The 20,835-nt window shown below is 38.0% G+C and overlaps 1 protein-coding gene and 1 pseudogene across 3 annotated transcripts in view; one reads left to right on the forward strand and one right to left on the reverse strand.

Moving 5' to 3' along the window:
- The window catches only part of ENPP3 (ectonucleotide pyrophosphatase/phosphodiesterase 3), a 73,438-nt gene that overhangs the window by 44,425 nt on the left and 8,178 nt on the right, over positions 1 to 20,835 (reverse strand). For all 3 annotated transcript variants that reach the window (XR_002342887.1, XM_021087960.1, XM_021087953.1), the window contains 8 exons: positions 20,678 to 20,803; positions 16,369 to 16,429; positions 11,111 to 11,208; positions 3,574 to 3,653; positions 3,010 to 3,129; positions 2,340 to 2,449; positions 951 to 1,016; positions 384 to 456 (listed from right to left, as the gene is read on the reverse strand). Coding sequence is in view for 2 of the 3 variants with exons in the window: in XM_021087953.1 (XP_020943612.1) it covers positions 384 to 456; positions 951 to 1,016; positions 2,340 to 2,449; positions 3,010 to 3,129; positions 3,574 to 3,653; positions 11,111 to 11,208; positions 16,369 to 16,429; positions 20,678 to 20,803 (734 nt within the window). In the remaining variant the exon portion in view is untranslated. The remainder of the gene's footprint in view (positions 1 to 383; positions 457 to 950; positions 1,017 to 2,339; positions 2,450 to 3,009; positions 3,130 to 3,573; positions 3,654 to 11,110; positions 11,209 to 16,368; positions 16,430 to 20,677; positions 20,804 to 20,835) is intronic.
- On the forward strand, positions 5,647 to 6,727 carry LOC102160401 (annotated as a pseudogene).

The following is a 20,835-nucleotide window of genomic DNA, read 5'->3' on the forward strand; positions in this document are numbered from 1 at the left end:
CAACTATGCTTGAATAGACAGCTGGATATTCCACGATGGACTTTCAAGTGACACAGCTTGAGATGGGCTACATTAAGATGTGAGGCAGACCCATGGTATCTAGCCTTACTGTTTTTGTCATGTGAAATAACTATGCTGCATCTAAGTATTCAGTAAGTGTTATCAAATTAGTCAAGATGTGGCGAATAAAGCAGATATTCTTTTTAGACATTTATTTTTGTGGTTAATAAAGCAGATCATTTTTTAGACTTTTAATTCTTTTTATGTCTTCATGTATCTATCAAAATATTTGTATTCCGTGGGAACTAAAGAATAGTGTTTCATGTTGTGGGTGAAGGCTAGAAAATTTAATATTTGTTTTTAAAAAAACAAAACAAACTTACTGCAGCACTGACTGGTCCCTCTTCATGACCTGCAGAATCAGGTTGTTCCACATATATGGTGTAAAAATCAGGTCTAGGGGTAAAATTGAAACAGAAAAAGATGTTATCCATTTGGGATAAACCTGCAAATGGGGTTTGGGAGATTTGTAGGTCTGGAACATTGTAGCAGTTCCCTCCTCTTGTTCTCTGGTCTTTCCTTCTCTTCATCCAGACCCAGTAGTTCAGTGTGTCCTCATCAGGGACAGTGTCCTACCAGGAAGTAAATGAGACCTTCCAGGATGGAAGCGTTGGTCTGACGCAGTTCTGAAAATCTGCCTTGTTCCTGCTAAGACTCCGTGCTGAGCCTCCCTATTTCCTGGTTTACAACCTTTGGCTGACTCTTTGTTCTGCCACTTTAGTTCTTTCTTTAAATGGTTGCAGGAAAAAACTTTAAAAAAACACCCATAAAAAGGAACTGCCAAGTTTTTGTTTTTGTTTTTCCAAAATGGTCTGAAACTAACGAAATACTTTCATTTTATGCCCACAAATATCACATTGTGCCAATACTTCTCTGATGCTAGACGTTACCTTTCAGCTTTGGGCAGGTCCAGCCACTTTAACACAGTAAAGATCCTCTCTTCATATGTGACAGTACTAAAATGAAAGGTAAAAATAATCTTTAATGAATAATCAAATCAAGAACAACTTCATTATATTCTTACTCAGGAAGGCAGGTTGATTTTTCAGCTGTTCATTTTATGTTCATAGATTATAAAAATACTGAAAGGGATTCAGGATTCAGTATTATTCAAAGCAATACCTGTTTTCAATACCCATATGGAGATACTCTTCTCTCCCTGTAAACTAAGTGTGTATTGCTTACTTTCCTTCTCATCCATCCCTCCTTCACTGTTCCTCCAAATAAAATAAATGGCCATTTATTATGATCCATTCATTCATTTCTTTTTATTCACTTCATTCATTTATGCATTTATAGGCAATGACTGTCTACTGTCAGACATAACGTGTTTATTTCAAACAGAATTTATCAGGGAGCAAACCAAAGATGGCTTTCTTCCTCGAGGCTACATTCTAGACGTTCTAATAGTACATTCTTACATTCTAATAATAAATAATAGGCCTGCTCCATAAATAAATTGCTTAGGTTATTAAAAGGCGACAAATGCTATGGCGGGGTGGGAGGTGGGGAAGCAAGACTAGAGCCAGAATAAGGAGCACTGAGAAACTAAACTATCCCTCTTGTAAAATCAGATAGTCTGGAATTGGAATTCGGCGTGATCAGGCTAAGACAATATTAGAAGATAATTTTGGAGCGAGAGCCAGAAGGAGGTGAGGGAGTGAGCTGTGATGATACACGGAGTGACATTATCGCAGGCAAAGGAACAGCTGGAACAAAGGCCCTACAGAGGAAGAAAGTCTGATGTGCTGAGGTCACCGAGGAGGTCAGAATGGCTTGACCAGAGTAAGAACCCAGGAAAATAGCAGGAGAGGAGTCTGAGAGGCAGAAGGATAGCAGGGCTCGTGTCAACAGGACCTTGTAGGCTTTCGCTCTGCGTGAACCAGTGAGACACCGAAGTTTATGGTGCCAGGGAGTGTCATAATTGGACTTCTTTTCTTAAGTAATTATACTGGAGGATGAATTGAGAATAGATTACAAGGACCAGAAATAGAACCAGGGAGATGTGTAAAGAGGCAACTGCAATAATACATGTAAAAGAAGATGATCGTTATCTATAAATGCATAATAAAACGTTCTCAGACTGCATATATTTTGAATTAGAGGCACAAGCATTTGCTGACAGAGCAAATAAAGGGATGTAAGAGAGAGGAATCTATGTTGACTTCAAGATTTTTGGCCCAGACAACTAGAAGAATACAATTACCATCAAGATTCAGACCCAGAAAAATTTAACCATTCCTGTCTAGGTGGGATCACACCTGCAAGTGCTTCACTACCTGTTGTAAATTCTGTATATGGAAGGAAAGGTGCCATTTATAAACACATCTGATCCTGGCCAAAAGAAGGTTCCAGCTTTTAAACCTTGATACATTGCTGTCAGCCAGATCTATAAAAAGAGAAAATTTCAGGTAAATGGAGGGCAGGAGAACAACTAATTTGGGCAAAAATGGTACTATTTATGAGAAACTGAACAATATTAACAGCTGAAAATTGTATTTAATTATTAAATTGTATTTAAATTATTAACATTTGTATTTATAGTAATTTTAAAAAGTAATTATCCAGGCATCCACCTTGGAAAACAAAAAAAAAAAATGTAGGCAGGCAATAAGAAAGATCATTCTTCGAACTGAAAAATCCATAGTTCTTTTTTCCCTTTTAAAGATTTATAAAACAGAATGGGTAAAAAAAAATGAATGGATACTCTTTCTGAGTAACTTCCAGGCTGATATAACATCCAAGTTTCAACTCAAGGCAATTTAGGTGAACAATCATACACATTTAAAAGACTCAAATTAATTATAAACAGAGGCGAAACACCTTCTCACCCTTAGCCCTTGGAAATTAGAAAGATAATGTAAAACGCAAAGTGGAGAGAGAAGAATGGTCCACTGTCACATTGCAAAAAGAAGGTTACTTTGGTGCCACATGTAGAATGCTACATACTGGTTGTCCTTGCCACCAAGCTGGATTTTCTTTCTCCTTCGAGGAAAGTGAAAAATTCTTGTTGAGGTTTACATCATACATATTATTGTCAATGATGCCATGTGATTCTGGATATAACCCCTAAAAATATAATTTTAAAAAAAGATTTGAGATAAAATGGCATTAATAAAACATATTTTTAAATTGAAATAGCATAACTCATATTTTTAAACAATGTCATACACCTTTCAATATAAAGCCCCTGGGTCTGAACCCAAATACCAGAAAAACCCCACAAAAAAACAAAAGCACAAACATATGAAAAACATAGCACTAGACAGTAGACTGTGAAAACAACATTTGTTTTTAGAATGGAGTGTTGCTTTGTTAAACCCCGGTTGGGAACATGTGAGCTGGATAACTTGAATGTTTAGGTGAATCTGCAAAATGGAATTTGCATTTACACACACACACACACACACACACACACACAACTAACTAAGGGCTAAAGTTTAAGTAAGCTGTAATTACTGTTCCAGAGTAATAAAAGACTAAAATGCAAAGTAGTTGGGGCCAAGCACTTACTGTGACAATGGAATAATGATTTGGGAAGGTTTTGGTTGGATAGGCAGGTCTCAGGTATTTTGAATGAATTCCACATGTTTCTGCAATGAAGCACAGTGAGAAATTAAGACATTGTTTCTTCCTTGGAAGTTGTTTGAATAACTAAAAATCTGAATACGAACGTTACCCAGAGAAACAGAAAATTAAGGGGTGAATTGCAGATGAAAAGAGGTTGAAATTCTGATGCCTAAAATTCCTCCATCCCAAGGAACGCCAGTTTTTAGGAGAGGAGGGAGCTAAATCATGGCTCAGGGGAAAAAAAATGATAATAATATGTTAGGCTTTGATCTCTGTTGCAACAGCTCAGCTTTGCTATTAAGGCCTCAAAGCATCCATAGACAATATGAAAACAAATGAGCATGACTATGTTCTAATAAAACTTTTTTGTAGACATCAAAATTTGAATTGCACACAGTTTTTTCCATGGCACAAAACATTCTTCTCCCCCTCAACCATTAAAGAATGTAAAACAATTCTTAGCATCAGCAGGCCATACACAAACAGGCAGAGTGGGACATATTTGGCCCATAGGCCACAGCTTGTTGACCACTGAGCTAAACATACCTTAAATTTTTATACAGTGCCAGCTTTGTTTGATTTTGCCGCTCTCCTCTTTCTGACCCAAGTCATTACAATAAGAATTTCTATGGAACATTTGCTTCTTGCTAGTTCTTCTACGTAAAGTCTCTAATAAAACGAAAGTTCACACAACTATCTAGGTAACTGAGAAGGAATTTGACTCCTATAAATGCCTAAATTCATACCATGTAGCAATGTTTACAAAATGAACTAACTTTACTGCTTATTATTTTTCAGTAGAATTTCCACTTAATCAGTGGAGTTTCCTGTGATCTGTTTTCCACAAAGCATGGCATTAATTTTGCTTTCAACTGTTCTGTTGTTTCTGTCTGTGCGATAACCCTATTGAGGAGGTCAGAGCCACTGGAGTCCATCGCTCTTTCCTCAACAGCAGTGAAAATTTTCCAAACCCAAATCCTGCTGACTCTAATTCTGAAAGAAAGCTTCACCGTTAGATACTCTATTCGGGTGCAAGCAAAAAGTGAAAATGACTGCTGTCCAGAAAGTAACAAATTTTGCAGCTGGAAATAAGGTTTTCTCAAGGCTTGCAGGTGGTCTCCTTCTCAGCCTCTAGAGTACTGTTTCCAATATGATCTAGGAATTACCTCCTTTAGAATCCTCTTGGGTCCAATACCAAGTCCACGAAATGGGATTTGGGGAGCGGGGGAATGGTGAGGGTTGAAAGGGAGAGGAAAGGGAATGCAAAAAAACCCCTACATTTCTAACAAGCACCCCAAGTTGTTCTGATGTACTTGAGTTTGAGGCTGGCACTAAGACATAGCATATCATCAAAGATTAAAATAACCTTTTTTCCTCTTTTTTAGTCAATACCTCCAATAGGTAAATCTTGTCCTCAATCGAGGAAAGACATATTTAATATTGTTAAGAAGTCATATGATTGGAGATCCTGCTGTGGTACAGTGGGTTAAGAATCTGACTGCAGTGGCTGAGGTCGCTATAGAAATGCTGGTTTGATCCCTGGCCCAGCTCAGTGGGTTAAAGGATCTGGCATTGCTGCAGCTGTGGCTTGGATTCAGTCCCTGACCTGGGAACACCCATATGCCATGGGTGTGGCCATAAAAAGAAAAAAAGTTATATGATAAGAAAACAAAATGAGAACTAATCCATCCATGTAATTAAAAGAATTTACGGAGTTCCCGTCGTGGCTCAGTGGTTAACGAATCCGACTAGGAACCATGAGGTTGCAGATTGGATCCCTGCCCTTGCTCAGTGGGTTAATGATCCGGCGTTGCCGTGAGCTGTGGTGTAGGTTGCAGACGCGGCTCGGATCCCGCGTTGCTGTGCCTCTGGCATAGGCCGGTGGCTACAGCTCCGTTTCGACCCCTAGCCTGGGAACCTCCATATGCCGCGGGAGCGGCCCAAGAAATAGCAAAAAAAAAAAAAAAACAAAACAAAAAACAAAACAAAAAAAACAAACAAAAAAAAAGAATTTACGTCAGGAAAACAATCATAAATAAAGAGACAAAAAGTCAGTTTCTATTTCATTGAAACATGACTAACACAGTCAAATTCTTAAATGCTTGAAGGCATACAGTATAAAATAAAAAACAAAGCTACCAGTGATGTGAAAACATGACACCATCCCAGTTTTAAACCAGACACACCTACTGACTATCAATAGCTTCAAGCTACCTTTTTGAATCACCTGCCTTTGAACCAGAGCTGTTATCAAAAGCAAGATCTTCTACCTTCGTTTCTTCCAGATCTCAGTAATCTAAATCACAATCGAACAGAGTAATTCTGGAAGGATACACCATAAACCAGTAAGAACAGTTACTTCTGCAGAGAAAAACTAGGAAGATCAGGAAAGAGAGTCTGTTGGTTGGTTAATTATTTTTGTTTTACTCTATACTCTTTAACATCACTTTCAAAAGTTTATCATTTCCAGATTTTACTTGTTAAAAACATCTTTTAAAAAGAAAGTACCAGGAGGTGTTTACAGCCACTGACATGGTTCGTCCGCTAAACTGCATCGTTGCTGTGCCCCAGAACATGGGCTTCGGCAAGAACGAGGACCTGCCCTGGCCTCCACTCAGGAATGACTACAAATGTTTCCAAAGAATGACCACAACCTCTTCAGTAGAAGGCAAACAGAATTTGGTGACTATGGGTAGGAAGACCTGGTTTCCATTCCAGAGAAGAATTGACCTTTAAAGGACAGAATTAATACAGTTCTCAGTAGAGAACTCAAGGAACCTCCACAGGGAGCTCATTTTCTTGCCAAAAGTCTGGATGATGCCTTAAAACTTACTGAGAAGCCAGAATTAAAAAATAAAGTGGACATGGTTTGGCTAGTGGGAGGCAGTTCAGTTTATAAGGAAGCCATGAACAAGCCAGGCCATCTTAGACTTTTTGTGACAAGGATCATGAAAGAATTTGAAAGTGACACATTTTTTTCCCAGAAATTGACTTGGAAAAATATAAACTTCTCCCAGAATATTCAGGAGTTCCTTCTGATGTCCAGGAAGAGAAAGGCATTAAGTACAACTTTGAAGTATAGGAAAAGAACAATTAATGTGAAAGTGTTTTTTGATCTATTTCACACCCTCTCCCTCTCCCCAAAATGTATTTTTTTTGTTGACTTTGGACCTGTGGATAATTATTTCAAAGCAGTGTGCTTCTATTTGCCATTCATCTAAGCTAGACATGTATCAGATACCTTTTGTGAAACATTTCTTGCTCTAACTGTCTGAATGCCCATCAAGAGCCAGGAATAGGTTACCAGCACCTGCCTAGGGTAGAATATCTACTATCTAGCAAGACAACCCAGAGTGGGAGAGTCCCCTGGCGGCATGAGTTGAAACCAGGGCCTGTAGAGATAGGAGCTAGACAGATGGGTCCAAAGGTGAGAAATAGATTTTACACAGAAGAGCTAGAACTCGGTTATTAAAATTAGATGAAAAGAGGAACTATGAATTACTCTATGTGTATCACACATCTGAGAAAAATTCTGTTCATTCACACCAGGGAATCTAAGTTGCGAACTCTAGGATAGTCCTTGGATGCAGTAAGGAGGCAGGTTTGAGACAGTCTTTTCAGTGGTTAAAAGGGTAGGTCTGAAACCTTTAAAAAGGTTTAGCAAAGATTTAGATGATTATATATCTAAAAAAAAAAATAGCATTTTCTGCCTTATAAGGTGGTACAACATTTTTAGAGTGTAAGTTAGAAACATCAAGTAAGATTCAACATATTCTTCAGCGTTCCCATTGTGGCACAGCAGAAACGAATCCAGACTAGGAACCTTGAGGTTTCGGGTTCGATCCCCAGTCTTGCTTAGTGGGTTAAGGATCCAGTGTTACCGTGAGCTGTGGTGTAAGTCCAGACGTGGCTCGGATCTAGCGTTGCTGTGGCTGTGGTGTAGGCCAGCAGCTGTAGCTCTGATTAGACCACTAGCCTGGGAACCTCCATATGCCACAAGTGGGGCCCCGAAAGGCAAAAAAAAGATTCAACATATTCTTGGTTTGGATCCAGAACTTCCACTTCTAGAAATTTGTCCTGAACAAGGAGATGAATCTAAGAGTTTTTGTTAAAACATTTTTTTTTAAACTTGGAAATAGCCCAAATGTTGACTAATAATAACTAACCAGCAGGTCTATTAAATGTATTATCTGCAGCAGTTAAAAGTAAAGAAGTACTGACAGAAAAATGACAAAAATTGCCGAGTAAAAGAAGCAAATTGTAAAAAAAAAGAAAAAAGAAAGTACCAACCCAAAAAACCTTAAAATACAAATGGAATGAACATATATCCATAGTAACTATAAACTATAAGAAGGAGTAGAAGACTTAATGGATGAGTAGAAGGAATAGCTGAAGAATGTACAATGCAGCTTTTGCAGCACTAGGAAATAAGTTCATAGCAATAAACACCTACATTAAAAAGAAAAAGTTTCAAATAAACAATCTTACTTTACACCTAAGGAATTAGAAAAATTAGAAAAAGAACAAACAAAATCTAAAGTTCATAGCAATAAACACCTACATTAAAAAGAAAACGTTTCAGGAGTTCCCATCATGGCTCTGTGGTTAACGAACCCGACTAGCATCCAGGAGGAAGGGAGGTCCATCCCTGGCCTCATTCAGTGGGTTTAGGATCCAGTGTTGCCCTGAGTGTGGTGTAGGTCACAGAGGCGGTTCAGATCCCGTGTTGCTGTGGCTGTGGTGTAGGCCAGTGGCTACAGTTCTGATTGGACCCCTAGCCTGGGAACCTCCATATGCCATGGGTACGTCCCTAAAAAGACAAAAGACAAAAAAAAAAAAAAGAAACAGTTTCAAATAAACAATCTAACTTTACACCTAAGGAATTAGAAAAATTAGAAAAAGAACAAACAAAATCCAAGGTTAGCAAAAAAGAAGAAAACAACAAAGATGACAGAAATAAGTGAAATTGAGGCTAGAAAAACAATTTTAAAAATCAACAAAATTAGAGTTGATTTTTTGAAAAGATAAACACAAGAGACAAAACTTTAGCCAGATTAGCAGAAAAAGAAGACTCAAATCAATAAAATCAGAAACGAATACCACAGACATAAAAAGGATTATAAGAGACTACTGTGAACATTATACCCCATAAACCAGATAATTTAGAAGAAATGGATATATTTTTAGAAATGTATAGCCATCCAAGTCTGAATTGTGAAGAAATAGAATATCTGAACAGAACAATAACAAGGCATCAAAAACCTCCTAACAAAGAAAAGCCCAAGACAAGATAACTTTACAGGTTAATTTTACCTAAAAATGCCAATTCTTCACAAACTTTACCATGAAAACCTCAAGATCACTGATATGACTCTCACTTCAGGGTGGTATTAGTGCATGCTCAGTTTCCACGAGCATTGTAGCCCAACCCAGGCAGCTTTGTGGGACACCAGAGATGAGCTTCTAGACTTTCTTCAAGTGATGTACCTTACCTCAAGCCTGCCATTCTTGGCAGGTCCTAATCCTCATGCTTTTACATCTACTCTTTTTTTTTTTTTTTTTTTTTTTTGTCTTTTTGCTATTTCTTTGGGCCGCTCCAGCGGCATATGGAGGTTCCCAGGCTAGGGGTCCAATCGGAGCTGTAGCCACTGGCCTACGCCAGAGCCACAGCAACGCGGGATCCGAGCCGCGTCTGCAACCTACACCACAGCTCACGGCAACGCCGGATCGTTAACCCACTGAGCAAGGGCAGGGACCGAACCCGCAACCTCATGGTTCCTAGTCGGATTCGTTAACCACTGCGCCACGACGGGAACTCCTACATCTACTCTTAACTGGGCCTCCTGGAAATGAAAGGCCCCTTTTGCCTTGGTAGACTAGATAGTGATGGCGTCACACATTAAAGGATTGAGATGTTGTATAAATGACTTTTAAAATATTTTAAACCTTAGAAAGGGAAAGCTCTGAAGGGCCCAGTATTTCATTAGTGTCCTTTCCAGCTCTGGATGGGATGAGCAAATCAAATAATTCTACGTCTAAAGGGATTCAGTTCAGCCTGGCTAGATGAAGTCCCTTTTGGACACAGGATTTAATATCCAGACTATCAAGGGAAATGCAGATAAGGGAACAGAAACTGAGATTTGTTAATTAACTTTCCAGGCCAAATACTTAGCAGTAAGTGGTGAATCTTGAATTGGGAGCCAGTTCTCTCTGGGACCCAAACTCTTAATCTCTATGCTAAAAGATCTGCCTCTGAATTGAGAGAGAAGCTAAAGCAACAAAGTCCCTTGTGTTGTAGGGGGAAATAATGTCTTTCTAATCATGGCATTTTAGTGCTGGAATTAGTAGTAGAACATTTGATCTAATCCTTGCATTTTACAAATAAGGAAACTGAGGTTCAGAAAAGGTAATCAATATATAATATATGTTTGAGTGTGTACACACACACACACACACATATGTTTGCGGTACTGCCATGGCAACTTGGGATCCAAGTTGCGTCTGTAGCCTACACCACTGATCATGGCAAAACCAGATCCCTAACCCACTGAGTGAGGCCAGGGATTGAACCTGCATCCTCAAGGATAATAACTGCTGAGCCTCAACAGGAACTCCTCAGATATTTGTTTAATAATTTGGAGAAAAATAAAAACAGGGAACTACAAGAATTGTCATAAATTTTGAGGACTGTGGAGGTAAAAGAGGGCCTGGCCCAGTAGAAGGATAAAGAAAGAGAGGCCTTGTGGGGCAGTGGAGAGTATGCACCCTGGAGCCAAACCTCCAATATGTCTTAGCTTCTTACCCTTGGGTACCCCATTCCTATTTATTATTAACTTTATAAAACTATGTGAAAGCCAACTACCCTAACTCAGAAGTACATCATGATAAAGATGATAATAAAGCTAAGCATTAATAACTTAGAATCACCTAATGTACACTGTATATATATTCTCACAGTATTTCTATCAGGAGGGAAGTGACCATTTTACAGATGAAGAGACTGAGGCACCAGCAGGGAAGTAAAGTGGTTCGAGGTCTCAAAGCTGGTAAGTGGTAGAGCCAGGTTCCAGGCATTTTGATTCCATATCTGGGAATAGATGCTGGACTATTCACCTACTCAGGTTCCTTCAGGTTCTTATCCTAACTAGTCACATCCACCTTGCTAAGACCCAGAACCCAGGTCTAACAAACGCCATATGAGATGGTATATATGCATAGATTTTCACAGAGCAGAAGTTATATCCAAATAAAAAACAAATCAAGACAGACAAAAAGATGAACATGCTGCAAAAAAAAAAGGAAGGAGGAGCCAACAAGTATGAAAATACATATCATGTAGTAAAGTCTTCAAGTTCTTGAGAGGACTTGGGTTAAGACAAAGCACTAAATATTAAAGGTAAAGGTCAGAAAGAAAGGTGCGCTGTCTGAATAACCAACTAGGTGTCTCACATCTGTATGACCCTGTTTGTAGGAGACTTACTCAGTTTGTTGATATTAGGGATTAAAGTACCCCATGTCTGTAAATATTCAGCTCTAAATCCATCCATGGAAAACAAAATAACGGGTGGAAGGTCAAATCTGAAAACGGAAAACAAAAAATTAGTCCATTATTTTAATTTTTTAAAAAAGACACTTTTCTATACTACTTATAATTCCCTTACTTAGAAAATGCTAGGAAAGTACAGTCAGAGATAGTTCCTAACTCAAGCTTTCCTTTGTCTTTCTAAAAATTATTTCCATTGGAATTCCCGTCGTGGCGCAGTGGTTAACGAATCCAACTAGGAACCATGAGGTTTCGGGTTCAATCCCTGGCCTTGCTCAGTGGGTTAAGGATCTGGCGTTGCTGTGGCTCTGGTGTAGGCCGGTAGCTACAGCTCCAATTAGACCCCTAGCCTGGGAACTCCATATGCCATGGAAGCAGCCCTAGAAAAGGTAAAAAAGACAAAAAAAAAAAAAAAAAAAAGAAATACAATAAAATAAAAATTATTTCCATTAACAATCAGTATTTCCCACTGTGGCACAGCGGAAACAAATCCGACTAGGAACCATGAGGTTGCGGGTTCGATCCCTGACCTTGTTCAGTGGGTTAAGGATCCGGCATTGTGGTGTAGGTCTTAGATGTGGCTCAGATCCTGCGTTGCTGTGGCTCTGGCGTAGGCCAGCAGCTGTAGCTCTGATCAGACCCCTAGCCTGGGAACTTCCATATGCCGCTGGTGCAGCCCTCAAAAGACAAAAGACAAAAAAAAAAAAAAAAAAAAAAAAAAGAAAAAGAAAAAAAGAAATCAGTATTTCCAGTGTGTTATTAATCCATAATAAAAAAGGTAAAATTTTTTTTAATGTTACATAAATTATCCAAGCTTTCAACTTGGATCTACCATTCTCTGAGTTCTAGAGTTTAAAAAAATTTGGCTAACTTTATTTCCATTTACTCCTTGGCATTTGCTATCTATGAAAACCACATGCACCGCATATGAAATATCTCTAGCCCTGAGAATTTACAATGACAGGGTAGGGTGCTGTGGAGAACAAGGAAGGGCTTTGGCCTTGAAAAACTTGAGTTCAGTTCTCTGCTTCATTCTTTATAAGCTATTTAACTAAGAAGTTATTCAACCTCTTGAAACTCAATCTCAGCCCACTCACTCAACACTTTGGAATCATTAAAACATGGCACGTTAGTATCATTGCCTCATCTCAGATATATTTAGTATTTTACAGGGGTAGGTATACATAGAGCTCATTATGTGCACTATTTGCAATAAAAGTCAGCAGCATGCAAGAAGAGCACTAACCAAACATCACCGAAATGGGATTCTTTATTACAGACCGTTCACAATCCTGGCTTTGCCTAAGGATCCAAAGGCAATAATTGCTGAATTCAGTACTCACTTTCAAAAACTATAAAAGTTACAATTATTCTGCCATCTTTTGGGTATAACTGTTACTTATTATGATATTGGACTTAGAGACTCCGTAGCTTATAAGACGTTTTATTCTTCTAAAGTTCTATATGTTTTATTCTTTATTTCAATATCTCAGGATATGAACCTCCAAAGCATTTCAATCTTTTTTGAGATGAGTATTTAAGCTATAATGATGAAAGGTAACTTTTGAATTATAGCCAGAGATTATCTTTTTTCCATTCTAAATTTTTTTCACTTTTAAAATTTTACTTGCGTTTTAAACACACACACATCAAAGATGTATAGCTTCATAAATGTTGCCTAACTGAACTCCAGGTGCAGCTATTACCCAGATCAAGAAACGCTATTACTTAGAATCCTTCCCTCAAGTTCCCTTCCTGTCACCAAACTCTGCAAACCACACTCCACCAAGGCCATCAGCATCCTGATTCTAAGAGCATAGATTCGTTGTATCTATTTTTGTACTTCTATTTATATATGAACAGAATCATACAGTATGTATTCTCCTGTGTCTAGCTTCTTTTACCTGATATTATGTTTGACATATTTTTACATATAGCTGTAGATCATTCATTCCCATGGCAGTCTAGAATTCCCGTGAATGAGTAAACCACAGCTTATTCATTCAACTGTTGATGGGCATTTAGATATTTCCCAGTTTAGGGCTATCATGAATAGAAACTATGAACACAGTAAGTTTGTTATAAAAATTAAACATAGTGCATGCAAATAAGAATGCCAGATATTTTCAATTCAGTGCTCAGTAGTTTATCTAAATTTTTGAAAAAACACATACAATTCCAAGAAATTTGCTTAGAATAAGTCTTTTAAAATTCTCACAATTGCCCAGTATTACTATAAAGAAAATTCTGAATGCTGATACCAGCTAAAAATAAGACAAATAATTTCAGTTCTTTTCAATACGTTTCCATAGAGCTAGCAAAAAATATTAGGGTTGTTGTCTATTTACACATTGTGAAAGAAACTGTGAGGAGAGTCTGGAGGAGGTCTCTTTGGTTTCCTGGAATGTGGCTTATTGTAGAGTAACTTATTTAACAAATATTTGAGGCAGACATGGTGCTAGATACTAAGAATAAAAGCATAGAGTGATGAAATAAACGTATCTAAGTGGTGAAATTGAGCCATAAATAGAAGTGGTTAAGGACTAGATTTGGGTATAGAATGTTATTCAAGTACATAAGAGGACATCAGATTCAATATTTGAAGGTAAAAGCAGGCTTTCCAGGGAGTGTGACATGTGAACTGATGCCAAAAAAACGAATAGAAAAATATGAAATGTGAATGAGACCAATGTTTTACTCAAGGAACACATGCTGTGCAGGAGCCCATGTTACAGAAACAATGCCTGCAATAATATTTATGACTCTCGAAAACATCAGGTTGAGCAAAAACAAAACAAAACAAAAAACAGATTCAAGACAACAAACGAAGGAGGTCCTGTCGTGGCTCAGCAAGAAAAAACGTGACCAGGATCCATGAGGAGGTGGGTTCAATCCCTGGCCTCACTCAGTGGGTTAAGGATCCAGTGTTCCCATGAGCTGTGGTGTAGGTCGCAGACACGGCTCGGACACTACATTGCTGTGTCTGTGGCATGGGCTGGCAGCTGTAGCTCCAATTGGAACCCTGGACTGGGAACTTCCATATGCCAAGGGTGGGGCGGTAAAAATAAAAAAAAAAAAAAAGAAAGAAAGAAAAGAAAAAAAAGGATATATGATTCCATTTATGTGAAATTCTAAAACAAGAATCCATGGTGATGAAAATTAGAACATCTTTCTGGGGAGATGGAAATATTCTATATCTTGGAAATATTCTATATCTGTGTGTTACATGGGGTTCTGAATTTCCTAATCTCATTATACTGAATACATAAATTGTGGAAACTTCAATGTATATGAACCATACTTTAAAAAAATATTAATGGAAAACTGTGACTACTTTGACTACAATGTGTGAAAAATTCATTAAGAAATTAAAGTGACATTGCAATTTGCATTTCAAAATACTTATTTTTTTCATAAAGTCATAAGTATAGTGCTGATCTTAAAATTTCCATTTATAAATATGCCATCAAAATGACATCGTCACTTAAAAACAGGGTTGTATATCTCTGGGATCAGGATGTTGATTCAATTCTCACAAGATATCTGAACTTGGCACTATTATTATTGCTATTATTATTACTGTTATCCTGGTTTTATAGATGAAGCTTAGGGAAGTTACTAGTGCAAAGTTATACAGGCGAAACCAGGACTGAAACTCAAGTCTTTTTTTTTTTATCATTCTGAATTCTTTTTTTTTTTTTTTTTAGGTTTAGCTTTTGTTTTATTTTTTTAATCTTTAAAAAATTGTTTTATTGTTATTTCCCCAATACAATTTTTTTCCTACTGTACAGCATGGCGACACAGTTACACATACATTCTTTTTTCTCCCATTGTCATGCTCCATCATAAGTGACTAGACATAGTTCCCAGTGCTACACAGCAGAATCTCATTCCTAACCCATTCCAAAGGCAATAGTCTGCATCTACTAACCCCAAGCATCCCATCCATCCCACTCCCTCCCCCTTCCCTTTGGCAACCACAAATCTATTCTCAAGTCCATGATTTTCTTTTCTGTGGAAAGAGTCATTTGTGCCCTATATTAGATTCCAGATTTAAGTGATATCATATGGTATTTGTCTTTCTCTTTCTGACTTACTTCACTTGTTATGAGAGTCTCTAGTATCATTCTAAATTCTTTACTCTTCTAACTAGAAGCTTCTGAAGAAGGCATCTGGATCTGAGGACTGGCATAAACCAAAGTAGCATGGTATACAAACAGACACATCACCCACACACATTTTTTTTTTAATGAAACAACATTATCTAAAAATGCCTTCATCAATTCTCTATAGCCAGATATTCCTTTCTCCTTCTTCTGTTTGACTGTCCCCCTCCCATGGCTTGAGGCAGAAAAGTAAAGTAGGTGAAGGATAGAAAGGACAACTGGAGGGGGAGGGGAACTCCTCTTTGACTGGGAGGTGACGTGGGTCACATTTCTAGGGCTGGGCAAAGTCTGGGGAGCCACCATCACAAACGTGTGGAGGAGATGCGTGGGAAGGGTGGGAGAGGGGCGGCGCCTCCCCCAGTTCATCTCCAGGGCCCTCCTGACAGAGTTCTCCTTCCCTGTTCCACAAGGTCTACTTCACTGGGAGGCCTTCCATGGACAAACCTCTTCCCCTTCCCTCAGTCAGAATAGATCTGAGGTGCCAGGATGATAATAAAAGAGAGCTCTGGCTGGAAACACTTAGATCTAAATTCTCCTGATCACAAGACCTTGGGATGTTCATATAAATAATCATCTTTTCAAGTCACTGTAAGATATGAATATAAGGTAATATATTTTAAAATGCTCTGTAGGAGTTCCCACTGTGGCACAACGGGATCAGCGGCATCTTGGGAGAGCTGGGACACAGGTTCAATCCCCTACCAGGCACAGGGGGTTAAGGATCCAGCGCTGCTTCATTTGCTGCTTAGGTTGCAATTGCAGCTTGGATCTGATCCCTAGCCAGGGCACTCCATAAGCCTTGGGGCAGCCAAAAAAAAAAAAAAAAAGAAAAGAAAAAAAAAAAAAAGCTCTGTAAACAGTAAAGCAAATGAAGGTGTGTTATGAGTTTGAAGCCACAAGGAATCTAATCTTTTGTTAACTTTTCTGTTTTAAAATGTTCATAGGGTGGAGGAAATTCCACCTTTGTCTCAACTATATTCCCACATGCCATCCATTAAAGGAGGATAAATATTCCCACGTCCTTCTCACCCTTCTGGGCACTGAGGCTGCTGGGCTTCGCCACACTCTTCTTCCACCCATGGGGTTTCTCCTGAAAACATAAGATCAAAATCTTTAGACAGGGAAAGAGAAACAAATGTTCAATGATATGATCTTTGCAAACAACTTATTTCATGTTACTCCAGTGAAGTTCTTCCAGAACATGTTAAATACTACTTCACATGGTGGCAAGGTCAGTGCCTCTGGTGATTTGCAGAGATCAGTAATTGACACTAACTGAATACCAGGAAGCCCATCTTTACAAAAGTAACAAAGGGAATTCCTCTAGCTGGAAAAGGCCAATTTTGTACTTCTTTTTTAAATAATGATTTTTCCTTCAGGGACAATTTCTTCCCAACTGCTAGGAAAAAAAAAAATGAGTTTAATAAATAAAAGAATACCATCCAAAGAAAAATGAAAAGCATGAAAAAAAGAGAAATAGCCAGTGAGAATAACTGATATTGATATCAAGTGGGAAAAACTGAACAAACAAAATTTCTAAGATTGTAAGTAAAAAATTCTCATTCTATAGATGTTTCTGTTTACAGAACATTCTAGCTAGTTAATGAAGTAGAAATGATAGAATAGGAAGGTCAGTATTTGCAGCTTCTAATGGATCTAGGCAATGATCATCAACAACTAAAATGCCAAAAAAAGAGACAACCAGACAAGTGGTGCCTCTTTACGGAAGTAATACACTACCTGTGAAGGATACATGTTAGATAGATAGATAGCGGTAGGAAAACACTTGAATATGAACAGTTCTCAGGTTCTAACTACCAATTTGTAGGAAACATAGGGGATGACAAACCATTTCTTAAGTTACAGGGGATAGAATCTGCAAAATCCAGACTGGAAAATTCTACAAGACAAATGACCCCATTTATTCAATATGTAAGTTGCAAAGGGGATAAAAAGAGGAAAGGAGAACCTACTTTTTTAAATTAAAATATAGTTGATTTACAACATGCTGCCAGCTTCTGCTGTACAGCAAAGTGACTCAATCATACACATATATGCTTCATTTTTTTATATATTATTTTCCATCATATTCTACCCCAAGAGATTGAATATAGTTCTCTGTGCTATACAGTAGGACCTTACCATCTATCCATTCTAAATGTAATAATAGTTGCATTTATTAACCCCAAACTCCCAGTTGATCCCATCCTTCCCTCTAACCCTTGGCAACCACAAGTCTAGGGAGAACCTATTTTAAAGGACCTGAAATATATCAGCCAGTTGCAATGTATGGTATCTATTTGGATCCCTGTTTCACACAAATCTCTCTTTTTTTTAATGCCATGAAACAAAAAGAAAAATTTGAACACTGATGGGATATTTGTTGACAATAAATAATTACTGAAGACATTTTTTAGATATATTGATGGTATTCTAATTTTGTTAAATCCTCATCTTCTTTTAGATACATGTGGAAAATACTTATAGATATTTAAGTATAGGATTTGCTTTGAAGTAATCTAAAATTTTGAAAGAGAGGTTGACAGTTCCCATTGTGGCTCAGCAGGTTAAGGACCCAACACAGTCTCAGAAAAGATGAGGATTTGATCCCTGGCCTTACTCAGTGGATTAAGGATCCAGCATTGCCTCAAGCTGAGGCATAGGTCATAGATGTGGGTCAGATCAGATATTGCTGTAGCTGTGGCGTAGGCCTGCAGCTTCAGCTCCAATTCGACCTCTAGCCCAGGAACTTCCATATGCTGCGGGTGTGACAAAAAAAAAAAAAAAAAAAAAAAAAAGTAAAAGAAACAGAGGTTGGGGAAATACAGTGTATATTTTATGAAGAGAAAAAACCCCAAACTTGAAAATAACCAGAATGGGGACTAATCCCTAAACTTCACTTTAATGTCATGCTGGGAAGTATTTAAAAAGCCCACCAGGGAGTTCCTGTTGTGGTGCAGCAGAAATGAATCTGACTAGGAACCATGAAGTTGTGGGTTCAATCCCTGGCCTTGCTCAGTGGGTTAAGGATCTGGGGTTGCTGTGGCTGTGGTGTAGGCAGGCAGCAACAGCTCTGATTAGGCCCCTAGCCTGGGAACCTCCATATGCTGCGGGTGCAGCCCAAAAAGGACAAAAAGACGAAAAAAAAAAAAAAAATCCCACCTATGGATTATCCAGTTACCTAGGAGTTCATACCTTTATCTGGTTTATCCTTTACCATTTATTCATTTTACAACTTAATACAAGTTAATCAGTTAATCGGTGAAAAATTAACAGCAGTATAACTGATTCTTGCCTGAGAGCAGATAAATTGTCCTATAGAAAAGCAAATCATTTCTAGTGATTATAGAATCATTTTTAGTGATTGTATTCCAACATTCCTTCAATCCCATGTATACTTAATTTCTTGCATTCTCTCTCTGAGCCAGCTTTAGATTCCAGTTGGTTATCTCCTTAATGAGTTAATAAATCTTTGATGTATTCATTTTACTTTCATGGGAGTTTTTATTTCCATCCTTTTGAAAATTTTACTGTGTCAGTATGAGACAAAATTGGTCATGAAGTGATCATTGTTGAAGCAAGGTGATGGGCATATAGTAAAACATCATACTATACTCTTCTTTCTATATGTTAGAAATTTATCATAATTTTTTAAAATTCTAAATAAAATATATAAGTAATTAGTTGGTTTATTGCACAAAAATCATTCCTATCCCCTCCAGCTACTACCTAGAGGTACAATTTTGGCAAGAACCATTTAACATCTTTAAAAAGTGTTGTATTCTTAGACTGAGAAAACATTTACCTTTGCTTAAAAAAATGAACTGCAACGATTAAATGAACTCCCTCAAAGTAATTAATTAGTGGTAATAGTAAGCTTCAGCACTGCTTACAAAAATTACTTTTGTTTCTTTTAAATTCAAGCAATATCATGTAATGAGTTCAGTGAGAAAATTTTCCAGATGACCTGAGGATCAGTACTGAGACAAAAAGTTGAGTTAAAAAATTAGGGTAGAAGGAAGGAGAATGCAAAGGTCAGAGGCAGTAAGGTCAATGAACTTTAGGGAAATAAGCAAACCTGAAAACTACACTTGCCTTTGTAAATTTAGGGGGATTTTTACCTAGACAATATTCACTGTTAAATATCAATTATTATTTAAAAACACAGTTACCATTTTAGGCTTTTAGTTTCTGTTCTGATTCCCATTTTTAGCTGATTTTCAATTATATTTTGTATAAAAACTTATTTATCTATTAGTGCAAAACCTATTTTCTACTAAGAGATTATAATTTCCAAGTATAAGCTCTACTGCATGTGGTGTTATGAAAAGAGGGATGGCAGCTTGAAAGAATTTTGTTGATATGTGTCATATGAATTCTTCCTAAATCTCAACAGATGTTCAGAGGGATGGGTGACCCTTTAAAAAAAAAATCTATGGAGTTCCTGTTGTGGCGCAGAGGTTAACGAACCTGACTGGCATCCACGAGGACTCAAGTTCAATACCTGGCCTCGCTCAGTGGGTTAAGGATCCGGCTTTGCCATTAGCTGTGGTGTAGGTCGCAGATGCGGCTCGGATCTGGCATTGCTGAGGCCCTGGCATAGCCTGGCAGCTATAGCTCAGATTGGACCCCTAGCCTGGGAACCTCCATATGTCATGGATGCAGCCCTAAAAAGAGAGAAAGACAAATAAATAAATAAATAAAACTACATCACTTATAAAGTGGCAAAGCAGGTAAAATCAGGAATTGAATAACTTGGATTCTGTGGAGGGAGTTTTGTTTGTTTTTTGGCCATACCCATAGTGCGAGGAAGTTCCTAGGCCAGGGATTGAACCTGTACCACAGTAGTGAAAGCGCTGGGTCCTTAACCCACTGCACCACCAAGGAACTCCATTGGATTCTAATCTTGGCTCTTCATTACCTCCTTGAGAGTCCTAAATCAATAATTAAACCACTAAGGACACAGTAGTTTCAATAATCACACTGGTTTAACAAACTGCCATTTGGGCCAGAGAACTTCTTTTGTGATGTTTTAACTTTAGGATCTGCCATCCAGTGGCTCAAACTGCAAGTAGGTCCAGCATAGTCATTGGACTGACAAAGACCTCGTTTTACAGACAACATGGAATTTCAAGTTTTTTCTTCTTCTTTTCTACAATATCTATGCTATAAACTCCTTTTCTCTATCATGCACAAAACTGTCTTCCCACAATAAATGCATTTGGTCTTTTCATCTATATGGAGTCTCCAAAGATTTTTTGACTTGTTTTAATCGGCAGCCTGGGCCAGCTCTAAGGTCACTGAACTCACAGAGGCAAACAGACCAACACCTGCTTACCTTGGCAAACACTCCTATAGTCAGCACAGCAGTCTTTCTTCTGTAAACAATCATCTGAACAGGAGCAAAGGCTGGATTCTAGTCTGGTCTCCCCACAACGAAATTTATTGCATGTCCACAATCGAGCTATAAAATTACATGATTCGGTTATGAACATA

This window comes from Sus scrofa, chromosome 1, assembly GCF_000003025.6.
Source record: "Sus scrofa isolate TJ Tabasco breed Duroc chromosome 1, Sscrofa11.1, whole genome shotgun sequence".
In the NCBI taxonomy this organism is placed as follows: domain Eukaryota; kingdom Metazoa; phylum Chordata; class Mammalia; order Artiodactyla; family Suidae; genus Sus; species Sus scrofa.